The sequence below is a fragment of the Bombina bombina genome, chromosome 6, assembly GCF_027579735.1.
Source record: "Bombina bombina isolate aBomBom1 chromosome 6, aBomBom1.pri, whole genome shotgun sequence".
NCBI classification, from domain to species: domain Eukaryota; kingdom Metazoa; phylum Chordata; class Amphibia; order Anura; family Bombinatoridae; genus Bombina; species Bombina bombina.
This window is the reverse complement of record NC_069504.1, coordinates 752,110,295-752,131,360: the sequence shown is the minus strand read 5'-3', so window position 1 is coordinate 752,131,360 and position 21,066 is coordinate 752,110,295. Positions and strand designations below refer to the sequence as shown.

Sequence of the window (21,066 nt, the reverse complement as noted above, 5' to 3'; positions counted from 1 at the left end):
AACACAAATAACCTATCTAAATATACAACACGTACTATATGAAAATGGTTACAATAACTGACTTGGCACAATCTATATAAGCAAGGTAATTACAGATAAATATTCTTCTTTCAACATTCTCCCATATATAGATGCGCAAAGCCACGCGCCGCGCATGCTCTCGCGACGTCACTATTTTTCAATGTATGATTCTGAAGCCTAGTGAGGGCAAGAAAGAAATGTTGAAATTGCTTCAGCAGCCTCATAGCTACGCGCCGGAAGTATTACCACATGGGTGCACACAGTGACCTTTCTTTGCATGGGTTGGATTAAGTGATAACTGAGTTTACAATGATGATTAGGGGTCTGGTATTAAGCTACTGGAGGATCCCCGGTAGGAGGGTGAGTTAGTGTGCTTGGGGGTAAGAGAGTTTGCTTAGTGATTGCAACGTAATGTCTGTAGATATGGAAGTGAGTAATGTTTTATTTTTGAGGAAGAGGTGGTTTATATTCATATTGCGAGATACTTCTTCTGTATTATACGTTCTGAGCTTTATAACACATAAACTGAGTTTTGAGTGAAGTCTTGCGTATGCACTAATGAATATGTACAACCTCAGAATAGCACAGCACTACTGTTAGGTGCACGCCAATAAAGTGCTGTAACCCCTACTACTACTAATGAATATGATTTGCTGTCATGAAGTTCTTTTTAGTGGTACTAAAGGGATATGAAACGCAAAATGTTTTTTATGATTAAAGGGATATGAAACCCATTTAAAAAAAAAAAAAAAATCATGATTCAGATAGAGCATGCAATTTTAAGCAAGTTTCTAATTTATTTCTATTATCAATTTTTCTTCGTTCTCTTAGTAGCGCTTGCTGATTGGTGCTGAACCAAAAATGGGCTTTCTCCTAAACTTGCATTCCTGCTTTTTCAAATTATGATACCAAGAGAACGAAGAAAAATTGATAATCGGAGTAAATGAGAAACTTGCTTAAAATTGCATGCTCTGAGTCATGAAAGAAAAAAAATTTGGATTTCATATCCCTTTAAGATAGAGCATACATTCTTAAAAAACTTTCAAATTTACTTCTACTATCTAATTTGCTTAGTTCTCTAGGTTTTCTTTGTTGAAAAGCACTCCTAGGTAGGCTCTGGAGGTGGGAGATAGCTGCTGATTGGTGGCTGCACATATGCTTACCTATGTGTTTAGCTAGCTCCCAGTACATTGCTACCCATTTGATATAGGATACCAAGATAATTAAGCAAAATGTATATTAGAAGTAAATTGAAAAGTTGTTTAAAAATGTACAATCAATATTAATCATAAAATAAAATGTCTGAGTTTTATGTCCCTTAAAGGAATAGTCTAGTCAAAATTTAAACTTTTATGATTCAGATAGAGCAGGTAATGTTAAGCAACTTTCTAATTTACTCCTATTAATCAATTTTTCTTCGTTCTCTTGGTATCTTTATTTTAATGTAAGCTTAGGAGCCGGCCCACTTTTGGTTCAGCAGCTGGGTAGTGCTTCCTGATCGGTGGCTACATTTAGACACCAATCAGAAAGTGCTACCCAGGTGATAAACCAAAAATGGGCCGGCTCCTAAGTTTATATTCTTCCTTTTTCAAATAAAGATACCAAGAGAATGAAGAATAATTGATAATAGGAGTAAATTAGAGCAGCAATTATAAGCAATTTTCTATCTGAATCATGGACATTTAATTTTGACTAGACTATCCCTTTAAGTCTTATGCAGTTATCTGAAGGCAGTGGAAGTTTTCTTCATTCAAGAGAAAGGAGTTGATTGCAATCTTAGTATGAATGTACCCATTCTGTTTATTTCTCCCTAACAGCTCCTCTCTTCCCTTTCTTCTGAGTCAAGCCTGCCTCCAAACCTCATTCTTCCACATGATCTAAAAGGAGGATCTTCTAAATGTAAGATGAAGTAAATCCATTGGATTACATTTTTATTTTTTTACCAGCATAGGCGTAGCCCATGTGTTTACATTAACCTTTAAATATAAGTATATAAAATTGATTTATTTTATTTTGACTTATAAATATTCATATTTATTTGAAAATTACATGCTCTGTCATTTTTGTATCACAGACCTTAGAAGCCTGGGTGTTTAACCCACACAAAGGGGTTAGACACATAGATAAAGTAATGCTTGAGAGCCACAAGCCTTGCAGCTCTCGAGCAAGAAATGTCTAGTCAGCCAATAAGGAGCAGCAGTCAAATGGCACACAATTCTCCATCTGTGTTCTGCTCAAGATCTGCAATTCTTACAAGTTCAGAGTTAAAATTTACCTGTGTAAACCCTAAATTGTCCCTTGATTCTAAAAGAGAATACAATTTACTTATGTTATCTAATTTGCTTCCTTCTCTTGGTATCCTTTGAAGAAACAGCAATGCATTACTGGGAGCTAGCTAAGCGCTTTAGGTAAGCCAATGACATGAGGCATATATGTGCAGCCACCAATCAGCAGCTCCTGAGTCTATGTAGGTATCGTCTTTAACAAAGGATAGGATAGAAAGCAAAGAAAACAAATTAGATTACAGCAGTGCAACTGGAAAGCTGTTTAAATCCTATGCATTATCTAAATTATGAAAGAAAAAAAAAAATTAAGGTTCATTTCCCTTTAAGGCCATTAATGCAAAAAAGACTCACATTCCTGTTTTTAAAAGCAACAAAGAAAAGAAAAAAAGAAAAGTGACAGTAGTGTCTTTTTAAAAAAATTTATATCAGTCACAATCAATCATTATTTAACCCCTTTATGCCCGGGGGAAGTTTTTAACATTGGAACATAGTTTGGATGTAAATGTTTGCTTGCATCGTTGATGCAATCATGTGATTTCAAGGTTGGGATCGGATCATGGGGGACTGCCTACGATGCTAGTCACGCCCCCCTGTCCGATTACCCATTAAACAAAAGGAGGAACCTGCAGGACGCCAAAGAAAGTAGGACGTTCCATGCCGTCCTAAGGGCTTTAACCCTTTGAGTGCTAAGCACTTTCCCACCTAGGTGCTAATATTTTTAAAGTTTTTATACTTACACTGTTGGAAAGGTTAGGCGATTACCTTTCCAATGGTGGGTCTTGGGGGTCTGTAGCTGCTTAGATGCCTGATATACAGGCTTCTAAGCAGCATGCCCCCTGCTCCTATACTTTACATTGTTAAGTATAAATAAAGTTGTGCGGTGACGTCATCACGCAAAACGGGAAGCCCCGGCAATGCCTGTCACTCTACAGGCACGATCGCTGGGGTAGGAGCCCCCAGATCTCCCTCAAGGTGGGAGAGTGCTAGCGATGGCTCTGTGCCGTCATTAGCACGAGAGTGGGAAACTCTGTGACGGCTCAGAGCCGTCATTAGCACTCAAAGGGTTAAAGCCCAACGCTTTTAGGGTAGCATAGAATGTCCTAAGGGCGTGAAAGGGGTTAAAACTGCTAATATGCTATGCTTTGATTGTTCCGTTATGCATGCTGATGACGATAATGTTGGTTTGACAACAATAAGAAGTTGCTTTGCAATTATTGGGAATTGAATATGGTTTTATTTTAAAGGGTCAGTCTACTCCGGAAATGTTATTGTTTAAAAAGATGGATAATCCCTTCATTACCCATTCACCAGTTTTGCATAACCAACACTTTTATATTTATACACTTTTTGCCTCTGTGATTACCTTGTATCTAAGCCTCTGCAGACTGCCCCCTTATTTCAGTTCTTTTGACAGACTTGCATTTTAGCCAATCAGTGCTGATACCTAGGGGTAACTCCAGACGTGAGCACAATATTATCTATATGAAACACATGAACTAATGCTCTCTAGCTGTGAACTGTCAAATGCATTCAGATAAGAGGCAGCCTTGAAGGGCTTAGAAATTAGCATATGAGTTTACCTAGGATTAGCTTTCAACAAAGAATACCAAGAGAAAAAAGCAAATTGGAAGATAAAAGTAAATTTGAAAGGTGTTTAAAATTGCATGCCCTTTCTAAATCATTAAAGTTTAATTTTGACCAGCCTGACCATTCAATATACACATTGCTTTGTCTCACTCTTCCCTTTTATTTTATTTTCAGACCAGCCACCTCCTTTGGATCTATCTCAACCTGTTATTCGGACATGCAAGCTTCCTGTTGCCTCTCATTTGTCACCAAAACTTGTCTGGTTGGAGTCTCTCAAACATCCTGATGATCAGCAGCTGGGTCTGGTCCATCTTCATCCGGATGTGTTTAACATCCCTCCCAGGTTAGATAGCAAATGATGTGATTGTGTTGGTTATTGCTTTTTTAACCCCTTCACGACCTTATGATGTTCTATGCCGTCCTAACCACACTGGGCTTTAAGGCCCTTAGGACGGCATAGAACGTCATAGCCATTTGGCTGTACTAAAGCCAAAGCCTTTTTTTCTTAAAGGGATTGGGAGCGGGAGGGTTTGCCTTGCGTCATAGACACTCCCCCCTGAGCCGATCCCATCGTTGAAATCACACGATCGCATAAACTAACAATTTTTTACTTATTTGTTTACATTGGAAATTTGTTACGATGTAGACAAATAAGAACGGGCGGAAGGGTTTACCTAGCATCAGACACTCCTCCCCTGACTCGATCCCATCATTGAAATCACACGATCGCATGAACAAACAATTTTTTACTTATTTGTTTACATCGGAAATTTGTTACGATGTAGACAAATAAGAACGGGCGGGAAGGGGTTAAAGTTCATTAGTTCAATTTATTTGTTTTAATAAAGGACAATTTAAAGTCAAAATGAATCTCAAAAGTTAAATAGAGCATGTGATTTTAAACACATTTCCAATTAACTTTTATTTTTATTTGTAGGTAGGCTCAGGATCAGCAATGCACTACTAAGAGATAGCTGCTGATTGGTGGCTGTATGTAAATGTCTCTTGTTATGGGATCACCTAATGTGTTTGGCTAGCTCACAGTATTGCATTTGCTGCTTTTTCCACAAAGGATACCAAGAGAATGAAGAAAATTTGATAATAGAAGTAAATTGGAAAGTTGTCTAAATCATGAAAAGAAAACAATTGAGTTTTCTGTACCTTTAACTGTATTTATCATAAGTAATTATAGGGACATTAAACCCAAACGTTTTCTTTCATGATTCAGATTTTAAACATTCTGATTTACTTGTATTATCTCATTTGCTTCATTCTTTAGATATCCTTTGTTACAGAAATAGCAATGCACACTTGAGAGCCAATCACACGAGGCATCTATGTGCAGCCACCAATCAACAACTACTGAGCATATCTAGATATGCTTTTCAGCAAAGGATATCAAGAGAATGAAGTAAATTAGACAGTTGTTTAAAATTGCATGTTCTTTCTAAATCATGAAAGAAAAATGTTGGGTTTAGTGTCCCTTTAAGTTTTATGGCATGTTTTAATGTAACCTAATTCTGTATCAACACTTTTTTTTTTTTTCTTTCAGAATTGATATTCTGCATCAAGTTATCACATGGCAGAGAAACTTTAAAAGGATTGCAAGTATCCATTCCTTTGCATCATAGTGTTTTGAGTGTGCTTCTATGTGTGTATACACGAACACTGTAAATTAGGAAAGTTATAAAGATGTACCGGGGAGTAAGGGCTGACTGTTGTGGGAAGGAATCAAGTTGTTCTGTATTTTTTATATTCTAATATTATAAGAGACACATTCTACTCAGTGAGATGATGTAAACACAAAAACTTTTTAAATCTTTATTAAAACTTCATTATGTATGTGAAATATTTCAAATAAGTACCTGTTAAATTTTTTTCACTCGTTTTCTAATTATTCTTCATCAAATATCTTTAATAGTAACGCATGCGCATTTTGGCCTCTCAGTCCTAGCGTGACCGTCACTATTCTGGCACAGGAAGCAGGGTGGACTTCATGATAGTGACGTCAACGTTGGTGGGAGTGGCGCACCAGAGCGCTGAAGCTTCACGGAACACAAGCATGGGGAATCATTTGTGTTACTTTGCTAGAGGTAAGTATAATAATTACCCCTAGGCTAACGAGCAAGTTGATTTGATCTTAGTAATAGGACGTTAACCCCTAGACTGACTATAATTTTTTTAACACCTAGAAAAACGAGCATGTTTTTTTCTTATGCTAAGGCAGTGACTTATGATAAGAGTGAATAACCAGCAATTATTTTTAACCCCTAGACTAACGAGCAAGTTGTTTTGTTCTTACAACACTCAGATTAATCGCAGGAGCTGCAAAGATTAAAAACAATAGCAAATTCAGATGCGACTAAAGTTAATTATTAACATCTGAATTTGCTATTGCTTTTAATCTTTGCAGCTCCTGCGATTAATCTGAGTGTTGTAAGAACAAAACAACTTGCTCGTTAGTCTAGGGGTTAAAAATTATTGCTGGTTATTCACTCTTATCATAAGTCACTGCCTTAGCATAAGAAAAAAACATGCTTGTTTTTCTAGGTGTTAACCCCTAGACTGACTATAATTTTTTTAACGTCCTATTACTAAGATCAAATCAACTTGCTCGTTAGCCTAGGGGTAATTATTATACTTACCTCTAGCAAAGTAACACAGATGATTCCCCATGCTTGTGTTCCGTGAATCTTCAGTGCTTTGGTCCTCCACTCCCACCAACGGTCAAGCTAGGACTGAGGGGCCAAAATGTGCATGCGTTACTATTAAAATAATAATATGCGCATGCGGACCGCCATGATGTTTCTACCTAGGTAGAACATCATTATAGGGTCCACATAATGTGATAAAAATGGGCTTGGCAATATAAAAGATATTTGATGAAGAATAACTAGAAAACGAGTGAAAACATTTAACAGGTACTTATTTGAAATATTTCACATACATAATGAAGTTTTAATAAAGATTTTAAAAGTTTTTAGGTTTACTATCACTTTAACTGCACTTGATACAGAGACACAAGTAGAATATTTGTTTATAATAGTTAAGACTAAGTGGACAAGTGTTTGCCCTGTAAAGAGAATGTATTATTGTTTTTAATAATTATAATGATTTTATTTATAAAGCACAAGCAGTTTATAGTACTGGGTACATAAATAGGTGAACACAATGACATGAATTCAAAGGGAAAAAAATAAACAAATACAGCTAAACAAACAAAAAAATAATATAAAAGGGAGACAAAACAATTTTTTTTCTTTCATGATTCATAGAGTATACAGTTCTAAACAACTTTTCAATGTACTCTAATTTTACTGTTATCACAATTGTTCTCTTGGTATCCTTTGTTGAAGGAGCAGCAATGCACTACTTGGAAGCAAGTTGAACACATCTGCTGAGCCAATGACAAAAGGCATATATGTCCACCAATCAACAACTAGTGCATTGCTGCTCATGAGCCTACCTAGTTATGCTTTTCAAAGGGGATACCAAGATAACAAAACAAATTAGATAATATAAGTAAAATGGAATGTTGTTTAAAAATTCCCGCCTCTATCTGGATCATGAATGTTTAAAGGGACATATACTCATATGCTAAATCACTTGAAACTGATGCAGTATAACTGTAAAAAAACTGACAGGAAAATATCACCTGAGCATCTCTATGTAAAAAAGGAAGATATTTTACCTCACAATCTCCTCAGCTCAGCAGAGTAAGTTCTGTGTAAAATGTTATACTCAGCTGCTGCCCAGTTGCAGGTAAAAAAAAAATGAAGAAATGAACAGCAGCCAATCAGCAGTGCTGAGGTCATTTCCCTAATCTGAATAGGGAAATAATATAATCCTTTCAGCTGTCCTGGGACAGACATACTGATTTGCTGCTTAGAAGTCCTTTGCAATGGAATATGGCTACTGAGGAACTTTTGAGGTAAAATATCTTTCTTTTTTACATAGAGATGTTCAGGAGATATTTTCTAGTCAGCCTTTTACAGCTATGCTGCATCACTTTCCAGTGTTTAAACATTTGGGTATTATGGCCCTTTAAATTTGAATTTACTGTCCCTTTTTAATACAGAAGAAGAGCCTTCTAAGGAGAGCTTATAATCTGTAGAGTATTTTTACTATCATTATTGCTTTATAATGCACCAACATATTATGCAGCACTGTGTGGGGACACAAATAATACATAATGAGAACAAGATCAATCATATATTCTATATATTGTTAGAAATCTGGTTCCCTTAGAATGGGGGAGTTAAAATCGGGCTGTAACATTACATTTCTGCCAGTCGTCTTAAAGGGACATGAAACACAATTTTTTTTTCCTTTCATGATTCATATAGATTATACATTTTTAAACAACTTTCCAATTTACTTCAGTTATCAATTTTGCTACATTCTCTTGATATCTTTTTATTAAAGAAGCAGCAATTCACTCATGGGAGCTAGCTTAACTCATTTGTAAGCCAATGGAAATGTGCATACAAGTTCAGCCACCAATCAGCAGCTAGCTCCAAGCTCCTGAGCCTATCTAGATATGCTTTTCAACAAAGGATACCAAGAGAATGAAACAAATTATATAATTGAAGTAAATTGTATTCTCTAAGAATTGTATGCTTAATCTGAATCATGCAAGAAACATTTTTGGTTTCATGTCCCTTTAATAATTTAATGCTCAGTAAAATAAGCTGATTTCTCTCTGTGCCGACGAGTTTTTGAAAATTGGGCCCTATTGTAGAGGATTTCTAGGGTGATGTTGGTCTAATTATGATGATAGTTATAATTAATGGCTTAAATAAATAAGTGATATGCTACTCTGAAATTTGTGGTTTAGGGAGCATTTAAACAGCAATAAAAAAAATACTATAATGCGTTATTGCACAGTTTCTTGCCTATTATTGTGTATTTAACCTCCACAGACCAAGGGGTTAAACACATTCTTGGAATATGGAGCTGCAGTGCAATTCAGTCTCTGAGCTAGACATGGGTCGGTGATTGGCTGCTATGCACATATGCTGCTGATGATTGGCCATGTCCAGATCAGTATAGGCAGTGCATTGTCGCTCCAGAGTTGTCTTCATTATGTGTTTAAATAAAGCAAAAGTAATATACAACAATGTGCACTTTTCTAAAATATTATTAAGCTGTTCACTATATTTGAACTTAGATTCACACTGATTTATGGCTTGGATCAATGTCCGAGAGGTTAGGAGGGTAAAGTTTGAGGGGAGAGGGCTAAAAGGTGGGTGGGGAGGGGGGAAGAGACAAGGAGACCAACTTCAAAGTCACTCTAGAAGCCGCATCCACCAGAAGAGTGTTTGTGTTTTAAGGGGCACCGGATTGGCAGAAGGAGGCTTTCACGTCCTAAGTATTTTGTAGAGACTCTTCCCAAATAAATTTGATCTCGGCAAAGGGGGTTCTTTTATTTAATTTATAATGTCCATGTTCCTCTAAACCTAGGAGTTCTTGTACTTTCCTTTTACAAAAGAAAGATTGTTATGGTCTCTATACCAGGGAGCATTTAAAGGAAGGAAGACCACTTATATAAATATATACTTATATAAATAAATCATATACTAATATAAACAAATACATTTCTTTGAAGAGCTATGCCAAAACTAAAACGAGGGCTGAAGTGAGAGGAGGCGGCAGGAAACCTTGGCAGCAGAAGGGGAGTGGACGATCTCGACAAGGGAGCATTCGGTCTCCTTTATGGAAAGGAGGTGAGATCACTTTATATGCACTGTGGATTTGTATTCTTTATTTGTGACGTTACTAAGACAACGCTTTGTCACGATAGAAAAGGAAAATAGGATTTTAATTTGGAATTTTTTTTTGCTGAAAATCACCTTGGAAGAATTATACTAGGGATGTGAAATGTCTTTGCTGTATCATCCTAACTGTAACATTACATTTCTGAGAGTCGTGGTAATGACTTAATGCAGCTTTAACCTAGGGGTTATTTGTTGATAAAGATGTATGTTTTTAAAAAAGGGAATGCAGTAGGTTAGTATATTGGTAGTATTTTAGCCCATTGCTTTGGTTTAAAGGGACATTATAGTGCAAAAGTTGCAAGGTATTATTTGTTAAATCATGTAATTTTATCACTACTTAGTCTGCAGTTCAATGTGTTTAACCCCATGGATGGTTTAAACAAAGAGTTAGAATCCTGTACCTTTTGGGAGCCACAGAGACCTGCTGGTCAGGATCAGATGTGGCCAGAGAGCCAATCAGCAGCGGCAGTTGCAAGACCCCACCAGTCACTGGTTGTGCTTGCTCAGGGTGTACAGTTGTCTGCGGCTCCAGAGCAGGACTATTTGGCTAGCCTCTTTGTACTGTTGGCTATCAGTTGGAGAGCATTGGTTTGGAGGAATAGATCAGGATGTCTATATTCTCTAGATGTTTACTTTTTTAGCAAGACCTCTGCATAAAAGATTGGATCATCTCTTGTCTTGTTTCCCCCCCCCCCTGTCAAGTCTAGAAGCTGATTTGCTTGGCTTGTTTCATGTTAAGCTGAATGCCTTTCTATGCATATATCATATACAGTCACTTCTACTGGATGGTTGTTCTGTGTATCCACTTCTTAAAACAAATACCTTCTAATGTAAATACAAATTAGATTACTCTGCTTTCAGTGTATAGTATCTTACAATCTCCTCTATTTTCGTATGCATGGTTTTTGTTTTATTTGGGTAGTAAGTGTTTAGTGTATTTCTACACAATCTCACTATCTTTTAGTTTGGGAGGAAAAACAGTAAGATTTCTAGGGGAAAATGTTTAGCGCATACACCAGACCTAGCAGAGAACCTTCTATGGAATGCCCCTGTTCAGCCTACTAGCGATTTTCTATCTAAAAAAAAAAATTTTCCTGCATAATTTTGTTAAGATTAAACAATACATAGTTTTATTTCAATTTTTAATTTTATTTGTTTTATATGATCTTCAAATTTTTTGTTTTGAGCACTACTGTATTGTATGCCTCTTCCTTCACATACTTAAAGGGACAGTCTACTTGAAAATGGTTACTGTTTAAAAAGATAGATAATCCCTTTATTACCCATTCCCCAGTTTTGTATAACTAACACGGTTATATTAATGCACATTTTACCTCTGATTACCTTGGATCTAAGCCTCTGCAGACTGCCCCTTATCTCAGTTCTTTTGATTGACATGCATTTTAGCCAATCAGTTCTGACTCATAAAAAAAACTCCACGGAAGTGAGCACAATGTTATCTATATGGCACACATGAACTAGCAGTGCCTTACAGTGAAAAATGCACTGCGATAAGAGGCGGCCTTTAACAGCTTGGAAAGCAGTTTATGGGCTTACCTTGGTTTAGCTTTTAACAAAGAATACGAAAAGAACAAAGCAAATTTGATAAAAGTAAATTGAAAAGTTGTTTAAAATGTATGCCCTGTCTGAGTCATGAAAATGTAATTTTGACTAGAATGTCCCTTTAAAATGACATCATGGGCTTCATAGTAATGGTAAGATTTCATCGATAATGAAGAGAAGTTTAGATAATCGGGCTGTTTACCCAATAAAACAGGCTTCCCATAAATACAAATGTCTAGCTTTGTTATTGGTATGAATGGGTTAATATGACTTAGTCAGCTTTTAACATCACTGAAGGCTCCTGTTACACGGAGCTACAGGCCATGTTCACTGGAGAAATGCTGAAGAATACTAGAGTCTCAGTGCTTCTCCCTCCGATTAAATCCCACCATGTGATATTATCTGATTCTTTTTCTGAGAAGTGTTCAACGATCACCTTGCTCAGCTTTCCTCTGCTCTCATTATTTAAAAATGTAACTCGGACATGCAGGCTCTCAAATTGTTTCACTTGGTCCATGATTGCCTGACTTCCAGGTCATGTAGTGTATCATTGATTGAAAATAATGCTAGGAATTTATGCTGCACATATTGTTTGTATTAGCATATTTAGATATGTTGGTGTACATTATTTTGTGTTTTCTTGTGATTTAAAGGGACAGTCAACACAAAAATTGTTATTGTTTAAAAAGATAGATAAAAAGATAGATAATGCCTTTACTATTTATTCCCCAGCTTGGCACAAAAAACGTGGTTATATTAACATACTTTATAACCTTTAAACCTCTAAATTTCTGTCTGTTTGTAAGTCCCTAAAGACAGCCCCTTGATCACATGCTTTTGTATTTGCTTTTCACATCAGGGGAAGCTAGTTCATGTGAGTCATATAGATAACATTGTGCATTGTGTGGATTCTAACAACACAGCACTAATTGGCTTAAATGCAAGTCAACAGATAGTCATGTGACCAGGGGGCTGTCAGAAAATACTTACAGACAAGGTAATCGCATAGGTAAAAAGTATATTAATATAACTGTTTTCTGTGAAAAACTGGGGAATGGGTAATAAAGGAATTATCTATCTTTTATAACAATAAAACAATTTGAGTTGACTGTCCCTTTTTAACCTTTTAAAGCCGTTATGCCGTTCTATTCCGTCATAATTAGACTGGGCTTTAAAGCCGTTATGACGGAATTAGAACGTCATAGCTAACGACTGTCCTGAAGCCTTCTGTGCTTCAAGGATTTAATCACGGTCTGGAGGGCGTTCCTAGGATTGTAGGGACGCCCCCCAGATGCGATCCAATAATTGAAATCTCGCGATCGTGTGCACGATCACGTAGTTTCAATTTGTCTACATTGGAACAGTTGTTCCGATGTAGGCACTTTAACCCTGTCACGAAAAGGGTTAAAGGTGTATAAAAAATACAATAATATGCTTGGACTATAGTATTTTAATATGTTATGTGACATGAAGTGCCAATCTCGTAGGCTTACCTGACTACCAAGCTCACGCCCCAATGCTTTGCCAGTTGTGTTTTTTAAAAATACAACAATAAAAACAGATTGCATTTTTGCTGCCCTGGAATTCTACTATAACCACTATTTATTTATTTAGGTGGTATTTGTCATGGTCCTCGAGGTCCTACAAGTTATTACTACATGCTGCCCATGAAAGTGCGTGCGCTAGGCCTGAAAATGGCTCTAACCACCAAATTAGCACAGGTAAAGTAATGTACATCCTCTCTCTCATTGAGTTTGTCTTGTTGTTGGTGTTAACAAAAAATAAGAGTTAAACCCTCAGGGGAAAAAAAAACAATCTCTCAAGCCTTTTCCCCCCCAACTTCCTAGCTCTTAGGACTCTCATTGTTAAATAAACATAAAAAAAAATTCTTTGCATAGTATTTGAGCAATTTTACCGATGTTCCAATGCAAAATAAATACATAATATTTTAAGATACATCCCTTTTCTAAATATCGCTCTAACCTCCTCGAAAGAGGTATTTGACCTGCATAGTATAAAGGGACAGTCTAGTCAAAATTAAACTTTCATGATTCAGACAGAGCATGCACTTTTTAGCAACTTTCTAATTCACTCCTATTATCAATTTTACTTAATTCTCTTTGTATCTCTACTTGAATGTAAGCTTGGGAGAAGGCCCATTTTTGGTTTAGAACCTGGGAGTGTTTGCTGATTGGTGGCTACATTTATACATCAATCAGAAAGTGCTACCCAGGTGCTGAACCAAAAATGGGCTGACTCCTATGCTTACATTCTTGCTTTTTCAAATAAAGATACAAAGAGAACAAAGAAAAATTGACAATAGGAGTAAAATAGAACATTGCTTAAAGGGACAGTCGGCAACAGAATTTTTGTTGTTTAAAAAGATAGCTAATCCCTTTATTACTCATTCCCCAGTTTTGTAAAACCAACACAGTTATAGTAATACACGTTTTACCTCTGTGATTACCTTGTATCTAAGCCCCTGCAAACTGCCCCTTTATTTCAGTTCTATTAACAGACTTGTATTTTAGCCAGTCAGTGCATACTCCTAGGTAACTTCATGTGCGTGAGCTCAATTTTATCTATATGACACACATGAACTAACGCCCTCTAGTTGTGAAAACTGTGAAAATGCATGCACTTAGGAGGCGGCCTTCAAGGTCTAAGAAATTAGCATATGAGCCTCCTAGGTTTAGCTTTCAACTATGAATACCAAGAGAACAAAGCAAAATTGGTTCTAAAAGTTAATTGGAAAGTTTTTTAAATTGGAATGCCCTATTTGAATCATGAAAGTTTATTTTGGACTTGACTGTCCCTTTAAAATTGTATGCTCTATCTGGACTATTCCTTTAAAGCATGGATATTGTTTAAGGCTAATCCAGAATCTTATATTATGTCCTTTCTCAAGGAAGTGGCCAGACACGGGGGCTTCAAGGTTCCTACACCTGATGTTCGAGCGATGTTGGCTCATGCGATCCCTAGCTTTATGGGTTGTTTCCCCTATGTAGACCATAGAGCATGGACACTTAATTAAATAGACTACATAAGTAGTCTCACAGGTGTAGAAATCCTTCACAGAATATTTCTTCCCACTATGTGGATGATGAAAATTAGCCCCTCTAATTACAGAGTTGCAACTCATGCAATTGAGACAGGGAAAGGTTCCCATGTTTTTACTACCCAATAAAGATTGTTTTGATTGTTTACCTGCCCCAATATCCGTATGTATGAGGTGATCCCTCAGAATCTTAAGCCTTTTATGGGCCATTAGGGGGGTACCTCAAATTGTCCCTATTACAATCTTTAAGGATATGCCATTTTTTTCAGATAAGGCTTGCTATCTTGTGTCTTAATGGGTTATATTGGCTTACAAAAACCATCCTGCTGTCTTTGTTTTTAGATGTTTCATTTTTAATTTCATGCAATGTCCCCCAAGGTAGAACACTGTGTGATCTGCGTTCTTATCGCAGAAAATGAAGGGTCTCTGCAGAAAGATCGGCAGTGGCAGTTAAAAAAATTTTTTGCCTGCACTTTTAATTTCTGCCTGCAGGTGTCACTGTTGCGTTCTATCTCAATGGAAATATTTGCTACAATTTACTCTCACTTCCTGATCTCCAGTGCGGTACAGGGAACAGCACATTGCAGAAAAGGTGAGTCAGGGCTTAAAGGGACAGTCTACACCAGAATTTTTATTTTTTTTAATGATAGATAATCCCTTTATTACCCATTTCCCAGTTTTGCATAACCATCACAGTTATAATAATATACTTTTAACCTCTGTTATTATCTTGTATCTAAGCCTCTGCAAACTGCCCCTTTTTCAGTTCTTTTGATAGACTTGCAGTCTAGCCAATTAGTGCCTGCTCACAGATAACTTCTCGTGCACAAGCACAGTGTTATCTATATAAAATACGTGAACTAACACCCTCTAGTGGTGAAAAACTGTTAAAATGCAATCTGAAAGAGGTGGGCTTCAAGGTCTAAGAAATTAGCATATGAACCTCCTAGGTTGAGCTTTCAACTAAGAATACCAAGATAACAAAGCAAAATTGGTGATAAAAGTAAATTGGAAAATTGTTTAAAATTACATGCTCTATCTAAATCATGAGTTTATTTTGGCCTAGACTGTCCCTTTAACACATGTATTCTAGGAGTGTAGGAGTCAACCAAAATACTTAGAATTTTTTTTTATTCTTTAATAAAAGTGTGTGTGTGTTTATGTTTTGTGTATGGTGTGTGGGTGTATATGTTGTCTGTGTATGTTATGTGTGTGTGTGTGTATGTGTGTCACAGAGAAAACCCAGCACTCACTTACAAGCTCTCAGCTAAGATTTAAAAGCAAAAATGGAAAGGTTAGTCACCGCATCTGCTTGTGGCTCTGGGGACAGCACAGCTTCCTGTGAGTGCCAGTGGCACCCAGGGCTGAGCATGTTGCAGGGTCATGGGATGTGTACCCGGTCCGGTATGAGAGTGCAGTTCCCTTCCGTGTTTTGTATATGTCTAGGGTGGTTACATATTCCTGTGCACCCTTCCCTTGTTTTCAGTTTGTTTGGATTTGAAAGCTTGCATTGTGTGGCTGTTTTAGGGTCTCAGGTATTGGAGAGGACCTTGACGTGGTACCTGAGCTTGTCCCATTTGGCCAGATGCGGTGACTAACCTTTCCATTTTTGCTTTTAAATCTTAGCTGAGAGCTTGTGAGTGCTGGGTTTTCTCTGTGTGTTGTATTAATTTGTTTTGTAATTTTCCCTATGGTTCTTGCACCCAGACCTGTCTGGGGTTAACTGCTTGTGGCTCTGGGGACAGCACAGCTTCCTGTGAGTGCCAGTGGCACCCAGGGCTGAGCATGTTGCAGGGTCATGGGATGTGTACCCGGTCCGGTATGAGAGTGCAGTTCCCTTCCGTGTTTTATATATATATATATATATATATATATATATATATATATATATATATATATATATATATATATATATATATATATATATATATATATATATATATATATATATATATATATATATATATATATGTGTGTGTTTATGGTGTATACACTGGCTGTACATGAACCTGTCCTCATGCACACCGAGTAAGGGCAACAAACACAGCAACACCAGCTTCTTAAAGACACTGCAGAAAAAATTTCACTAAAAAAAATCTCATTGCAGAAAATGGAAAAAAGTCCTGCCTCTGGGGCAATGTCTCCACTGTATCATTCAACAATTTTAGAGGGTAACCCCTGTCTGCATATTTCTTGGTCATTTCCTTACGTCTCAATGTCTGTCTATCCTTATTTTCAATGATTCTTTTGACCCTAAGAAACTGACTCCTGGGTAATGAGTTTACCAATGATCTAGGATGAAAACTGTTGTATTTTAAAAGACTATTTTTATCAGTATCGTTTGTATGGAGATCAAAATCTAGGTGATGTCCTGCCTTTAAAGCTCGAGTGTCCAAGAAAGGTATAGACTCCTCGCTATAACTTACTGTGAATGAAAGGTCTCTCACCTCTGAGTTTAGCTCCCCCACAAATCGTACGAGGGATTCCACTCCGCCCCACCATACGGCAAATACATAGTATGTATGTATGTGTGTATATATATATATATATAATACCGTCCATACCACACAGGTTATACCCTCCAGAGGTCGTCTGCCTGGGTGCTATGATGCCTTAAATATTTCCTGTACAAATGACAGCACTCTCAGGTCTTTTTTCAAAATGAGATCAACAAAATTCTCTTTTTTAATGGAACGTTTTCGAGGAGCTTGTCCCCATCATCAGCATAACATTAAAGTGTAACAAAACATATATTTATACAAACAAACCAATTAATAAATCTTAACAACCTGTGTCTCCCTTGGTGTCCCAGAAAACCGCCAACCACTCGTGTTTGGAACGCACTATACGTTCCAGTGCTTTGTAACCGGAAATACCTCGTGTCATGTGACTTCCGGTTTCGTATATTTACAATATACCTTATCCGTGCAACATTTACATATTTCAAACTCATACTCTTGAATACTTTTGCTTACTATATGCCTATTGTACTCACATAGACATTATATTGCCTTATTTTGCTTGTGATCTTGTGATACACTGACTTATCACCTCTGCAGCGTAGTCTAATCACTCTCACATTAGTGTGCTGATTTGTGCAAACTTTATATTTTTGCATTCCACTTTCTCTGTGTAGTCTATATGATGTGTCCGTGTTATTGTGTGGGTATTAACATTTATGTGTGTATTTGCAATAGCTTGTGTTGACTGTGCCCTTTGTGTTTATCTCGATTACCATGGTTACCCAGTAGTGCTGGCTATGCGTTCTCTATGTGTCTTGCAATCTTTATATAGCCATATTCCCATTAGTTCCTTTATTACACTTAGACTTAGAGGTCTATTGGTTGCCCCACTGTAATCTAATATGCACGTGTATTTGCTCTTCCCCTAGGTGAACGTATTACGTTACTCAGCCCCTCTTTTCTTAGACCCTTGTGTCTTAGAAGGTGTCTGCTTAGAGGCTAGTGATCTAATTGTGCCTATAGGCACCTTACATTTTTTACACATACATTTCTGACATATAGTTTCCTTAATTTCTATTCTGTTATCCTATTATTTTGTACATTTAGATGTAGCATGTCCTCTTATTTAATGCTTTTATTATTTTTTCTCTAATTTGTTGTTTGTTGTTTATTTTTCTAAGATTGTCTCTTTATATACAGGATTTTCAAGTGTCCCCACTGTGGTTCAACTGTCTCCTAGACTTCTATGCACTGGATCTGTATATATAGCCATTCCACTTCCAATTAGCAGTCTATTTCCGTCCTGCTGTGTCTTTAGATGTTGTTCATCCTTTCCATGCTTATCTTTTGTTGTAATAGGCTACTGTGTATGTGAGGAAGCACATAACACCACACTTACATTGGACCAACAAGAAAATTGGCTACTCAAACTAAACCAGCAGATAGAAAAATATAAAACAGATTTAACAGTTTTCAAAAATAGAAAACTTGACTCTGTTAATGCAGATTATACTCATGGTAGGGTATATAAATGGCTAACTAACTCTACAGAAGGTAGAAATAGAAGAACCTACAGACCCAGACGAGTGCAATTTGCAACAATAGATACAAGTGGTGCTGAATCATCCGAAACGGACACTAACACCTCACACACGACCTCTATGTCACCAGGTACATATACACCACAAACAACACGAGGTGACACATATATACATAGGGGACACTCCACCCCAGAACGTCATTTTTTAGGGGTAACCACCAGGTCACGGGGAGGAGGAGGAGACAGAGGCCACACATCAGGAGGGCGGGGAGGAAGATACAGGCCAGCACGCCGCAACAGAATGAGGACATAGTAGTCAATCTTAGTGAACACATACTAACTATAGCAGAAAGACAAGTCCTCAACAAAGGCCTAACATTCATACCAAGCCATAGCACTCCAGAATTAGAACTTAAAATAGATATGTACAAACATAATAGAGTGCTAAAAATTAAGGAATTCTTCCAAGACACCCCCACACAGGAATGTCTTTATTGGATAAATGCAAAAAGGCAAGTACATTTGAACCGCATAGTAATAGCGCGTCAACTAAGACGTACATAAGACTCACCACGCAGGACTTTGAAACAATAAGAGTTAACAAAAAATGGGCACATAACTTAACACAAGAAGAAAGGCAAGCCATCAAAACTTTGCAGGATGATCACTCATTGGTCATTCGCCCCGCAGACAAAGGCGGGGCCATTGTCCTTTTGAACTATTCAGACTATAGAGAGGACATCCTGCAACAGTTAAGTGATGCCGAAACATATACCACACTAACAAGAGACCCTACGGGCAAATTCAAGCAGGAACTTGACCAAGTCTTAACACTTGGAGTCCAGCAGGGATATCTCAATGAAAACTTATATGAATTCTGTACTACAAAATACCCAAAAGTGCCAATTCTGTACACTACGCCCAAAATCCATAAAACTATGGACAGACCACCAGGGCGACCGATTGTGTCGGCGGTATAATCCATGACACAACCGGTAGCACAGTTACTCGACATATTACTGCAACCCACAGTAAAGAAAACAATGTCCTATATCGCTGATACAAATGACCTCATACGTAAATTGGGGGATGTTGCTGTGGAGACTGGGGACATTCTGGTAACCCTGGATGTCAACAGTCTCTACACCATCATCCCTCATGACAAAGGGCTTACAGCAGTCGGGAACCATCTCATTGAAGATAGAGAATATGAGGGACCCCCAATTGAGTACTTCATGACACTTATGCAATTTTGTCTCACACACAATTATTTTCGATTTGAAACTCAATACTACTTGCAGACATCCGGCACGGCGATGGGGTCAAATATGGCCCCATCGTATGCCAACATATACATGTCTGAGTTTGAAAAGACATATCTGTGGAACAAAGATAGAACATCTATAATTTTCTATGTAAGATATATAGATGATGTCTTTTTAATCTGGAGGGGAGGACAAGACACACTATTTGAATGGTTCCAATACATTAACAACACAAACACACCGGTGAGATTTAAAATAACACACAGTGCAACAGAAGTACATTTCCTGGACCTTAATGTATACATACAAAATGGTACATTAGGCACTACACTGTATTATAAGCCCACCGATAGGAACTCCTTATTATGTGCCACTAGTTGTCACCCACCAGCGTTACTCAAAGGAATTATAAAATCACAACTGATGCGAGTAATACGTAACAACACAGACAAAGCTACAGGGGTCTCCCAACTTCAGTATATGAGGGACAAATTTATACAGCGAGGGTATAAAAAGAATATGGTAGACACAATTGTACAGGAACTACTACCGTATACACAGACAACTCTTATGAACAAAGAAAAAAACAAAGATACAACCAACAGGCTCATAATGGCAACTAAATTTTCACCAAATACCAGTGATGCTGGCAAGATCCTAAGGAAACACTGGCCCGTGATACAATCGGACCCAAAACTAAGATTTGCTCATAATCTCACACCGATGATTGCATACAGGCGGGGTACAAACCTAAGGGACCTGCTGGTCAAAACAGACCCCAAAAAATGTTATCTAAAGAAAGAAAAGGTTAACATCAAAGGTTCATATAAGTGCCTGGGCTGCACAACGTGCAATGGCCTAATAGCCACTAAGACCTTCCACCATCCGCATACTAACAAGGTGTATCACATCAAACACTCTCTGTCGTGTAATACAACACATGTAATCTACCTACTCTACTGCCCATGTGCCAAATTCTATATTGGTAAGACCAGTGGGACATTACGTGAAAGAATGGCTAACCACAGGCGGGCGATAAGGGTGGCACTAGATACAGGCAATTCAGACCAACCTGTAGCCAGACATTGCACTCAAAAACATCAAGTCTCCAGCATCAGATACATCTTAATTGACCACATCCCCCAGCTTGACAGAGGAGGCGATCGTAATAAAGCCCTTCTCAGACGAGAAGCAGAATGGATGTATAGACTGGGCACAATACACCCAGGGGGGCTCAACTCAGCACCAGATTTCAAGGCACTTGTGTAGGTAGGAGACACATACAAAGGTACGATGGCCAGATACTGTGCACCGGATCAAGGTAGAACTGAGACACAGACCCCAAGGGGGGTAGTGCCCTAGTCATATACCTCAGATCAGAGCAAGGGGAGACATGACAGTGCCTCCCACTACTCCTGGAGTAAGACATAGTATTGGCAGGTTACCAGTAAAACAACAACTCCCATAACCTTGATACACAGTAGCCTATTACAACAAAAGATAAGCAT

The 21,066-nt window shown here is 37.6% G+C and overlaps 1 protein-coding gene across 1 annotated transcript in view; it reads left to right on the top strand.

The window, feature by feature from the left end:
• Positions 1-208: 208 nt before the first annotated feature.
• Positions 209-21,066, top strand: part of MRPL4 (mitochondrial ribosomal protein L4) — a 51,227-nt gene continuing 30,369 nt past the window's right edge. The window contains 6 exon segments of the mRNA XM_053716072.1: positions 209-381; positions 1,839-1,920; positions 4,068-4,236; positions 5,446-5,497; positions 9,502-9,619; positions 12,848-12,954. Coding sequence (XP_053572047.1) covers positions 331-381; positions 1,839-1,920; positions 4,068-4,236; positions 5,446-5,497; positions 9,502-9,619; positions 12,848-12,954 — 579 coding nt within the window. The 5' untranslated portion in view covers positions 209-330.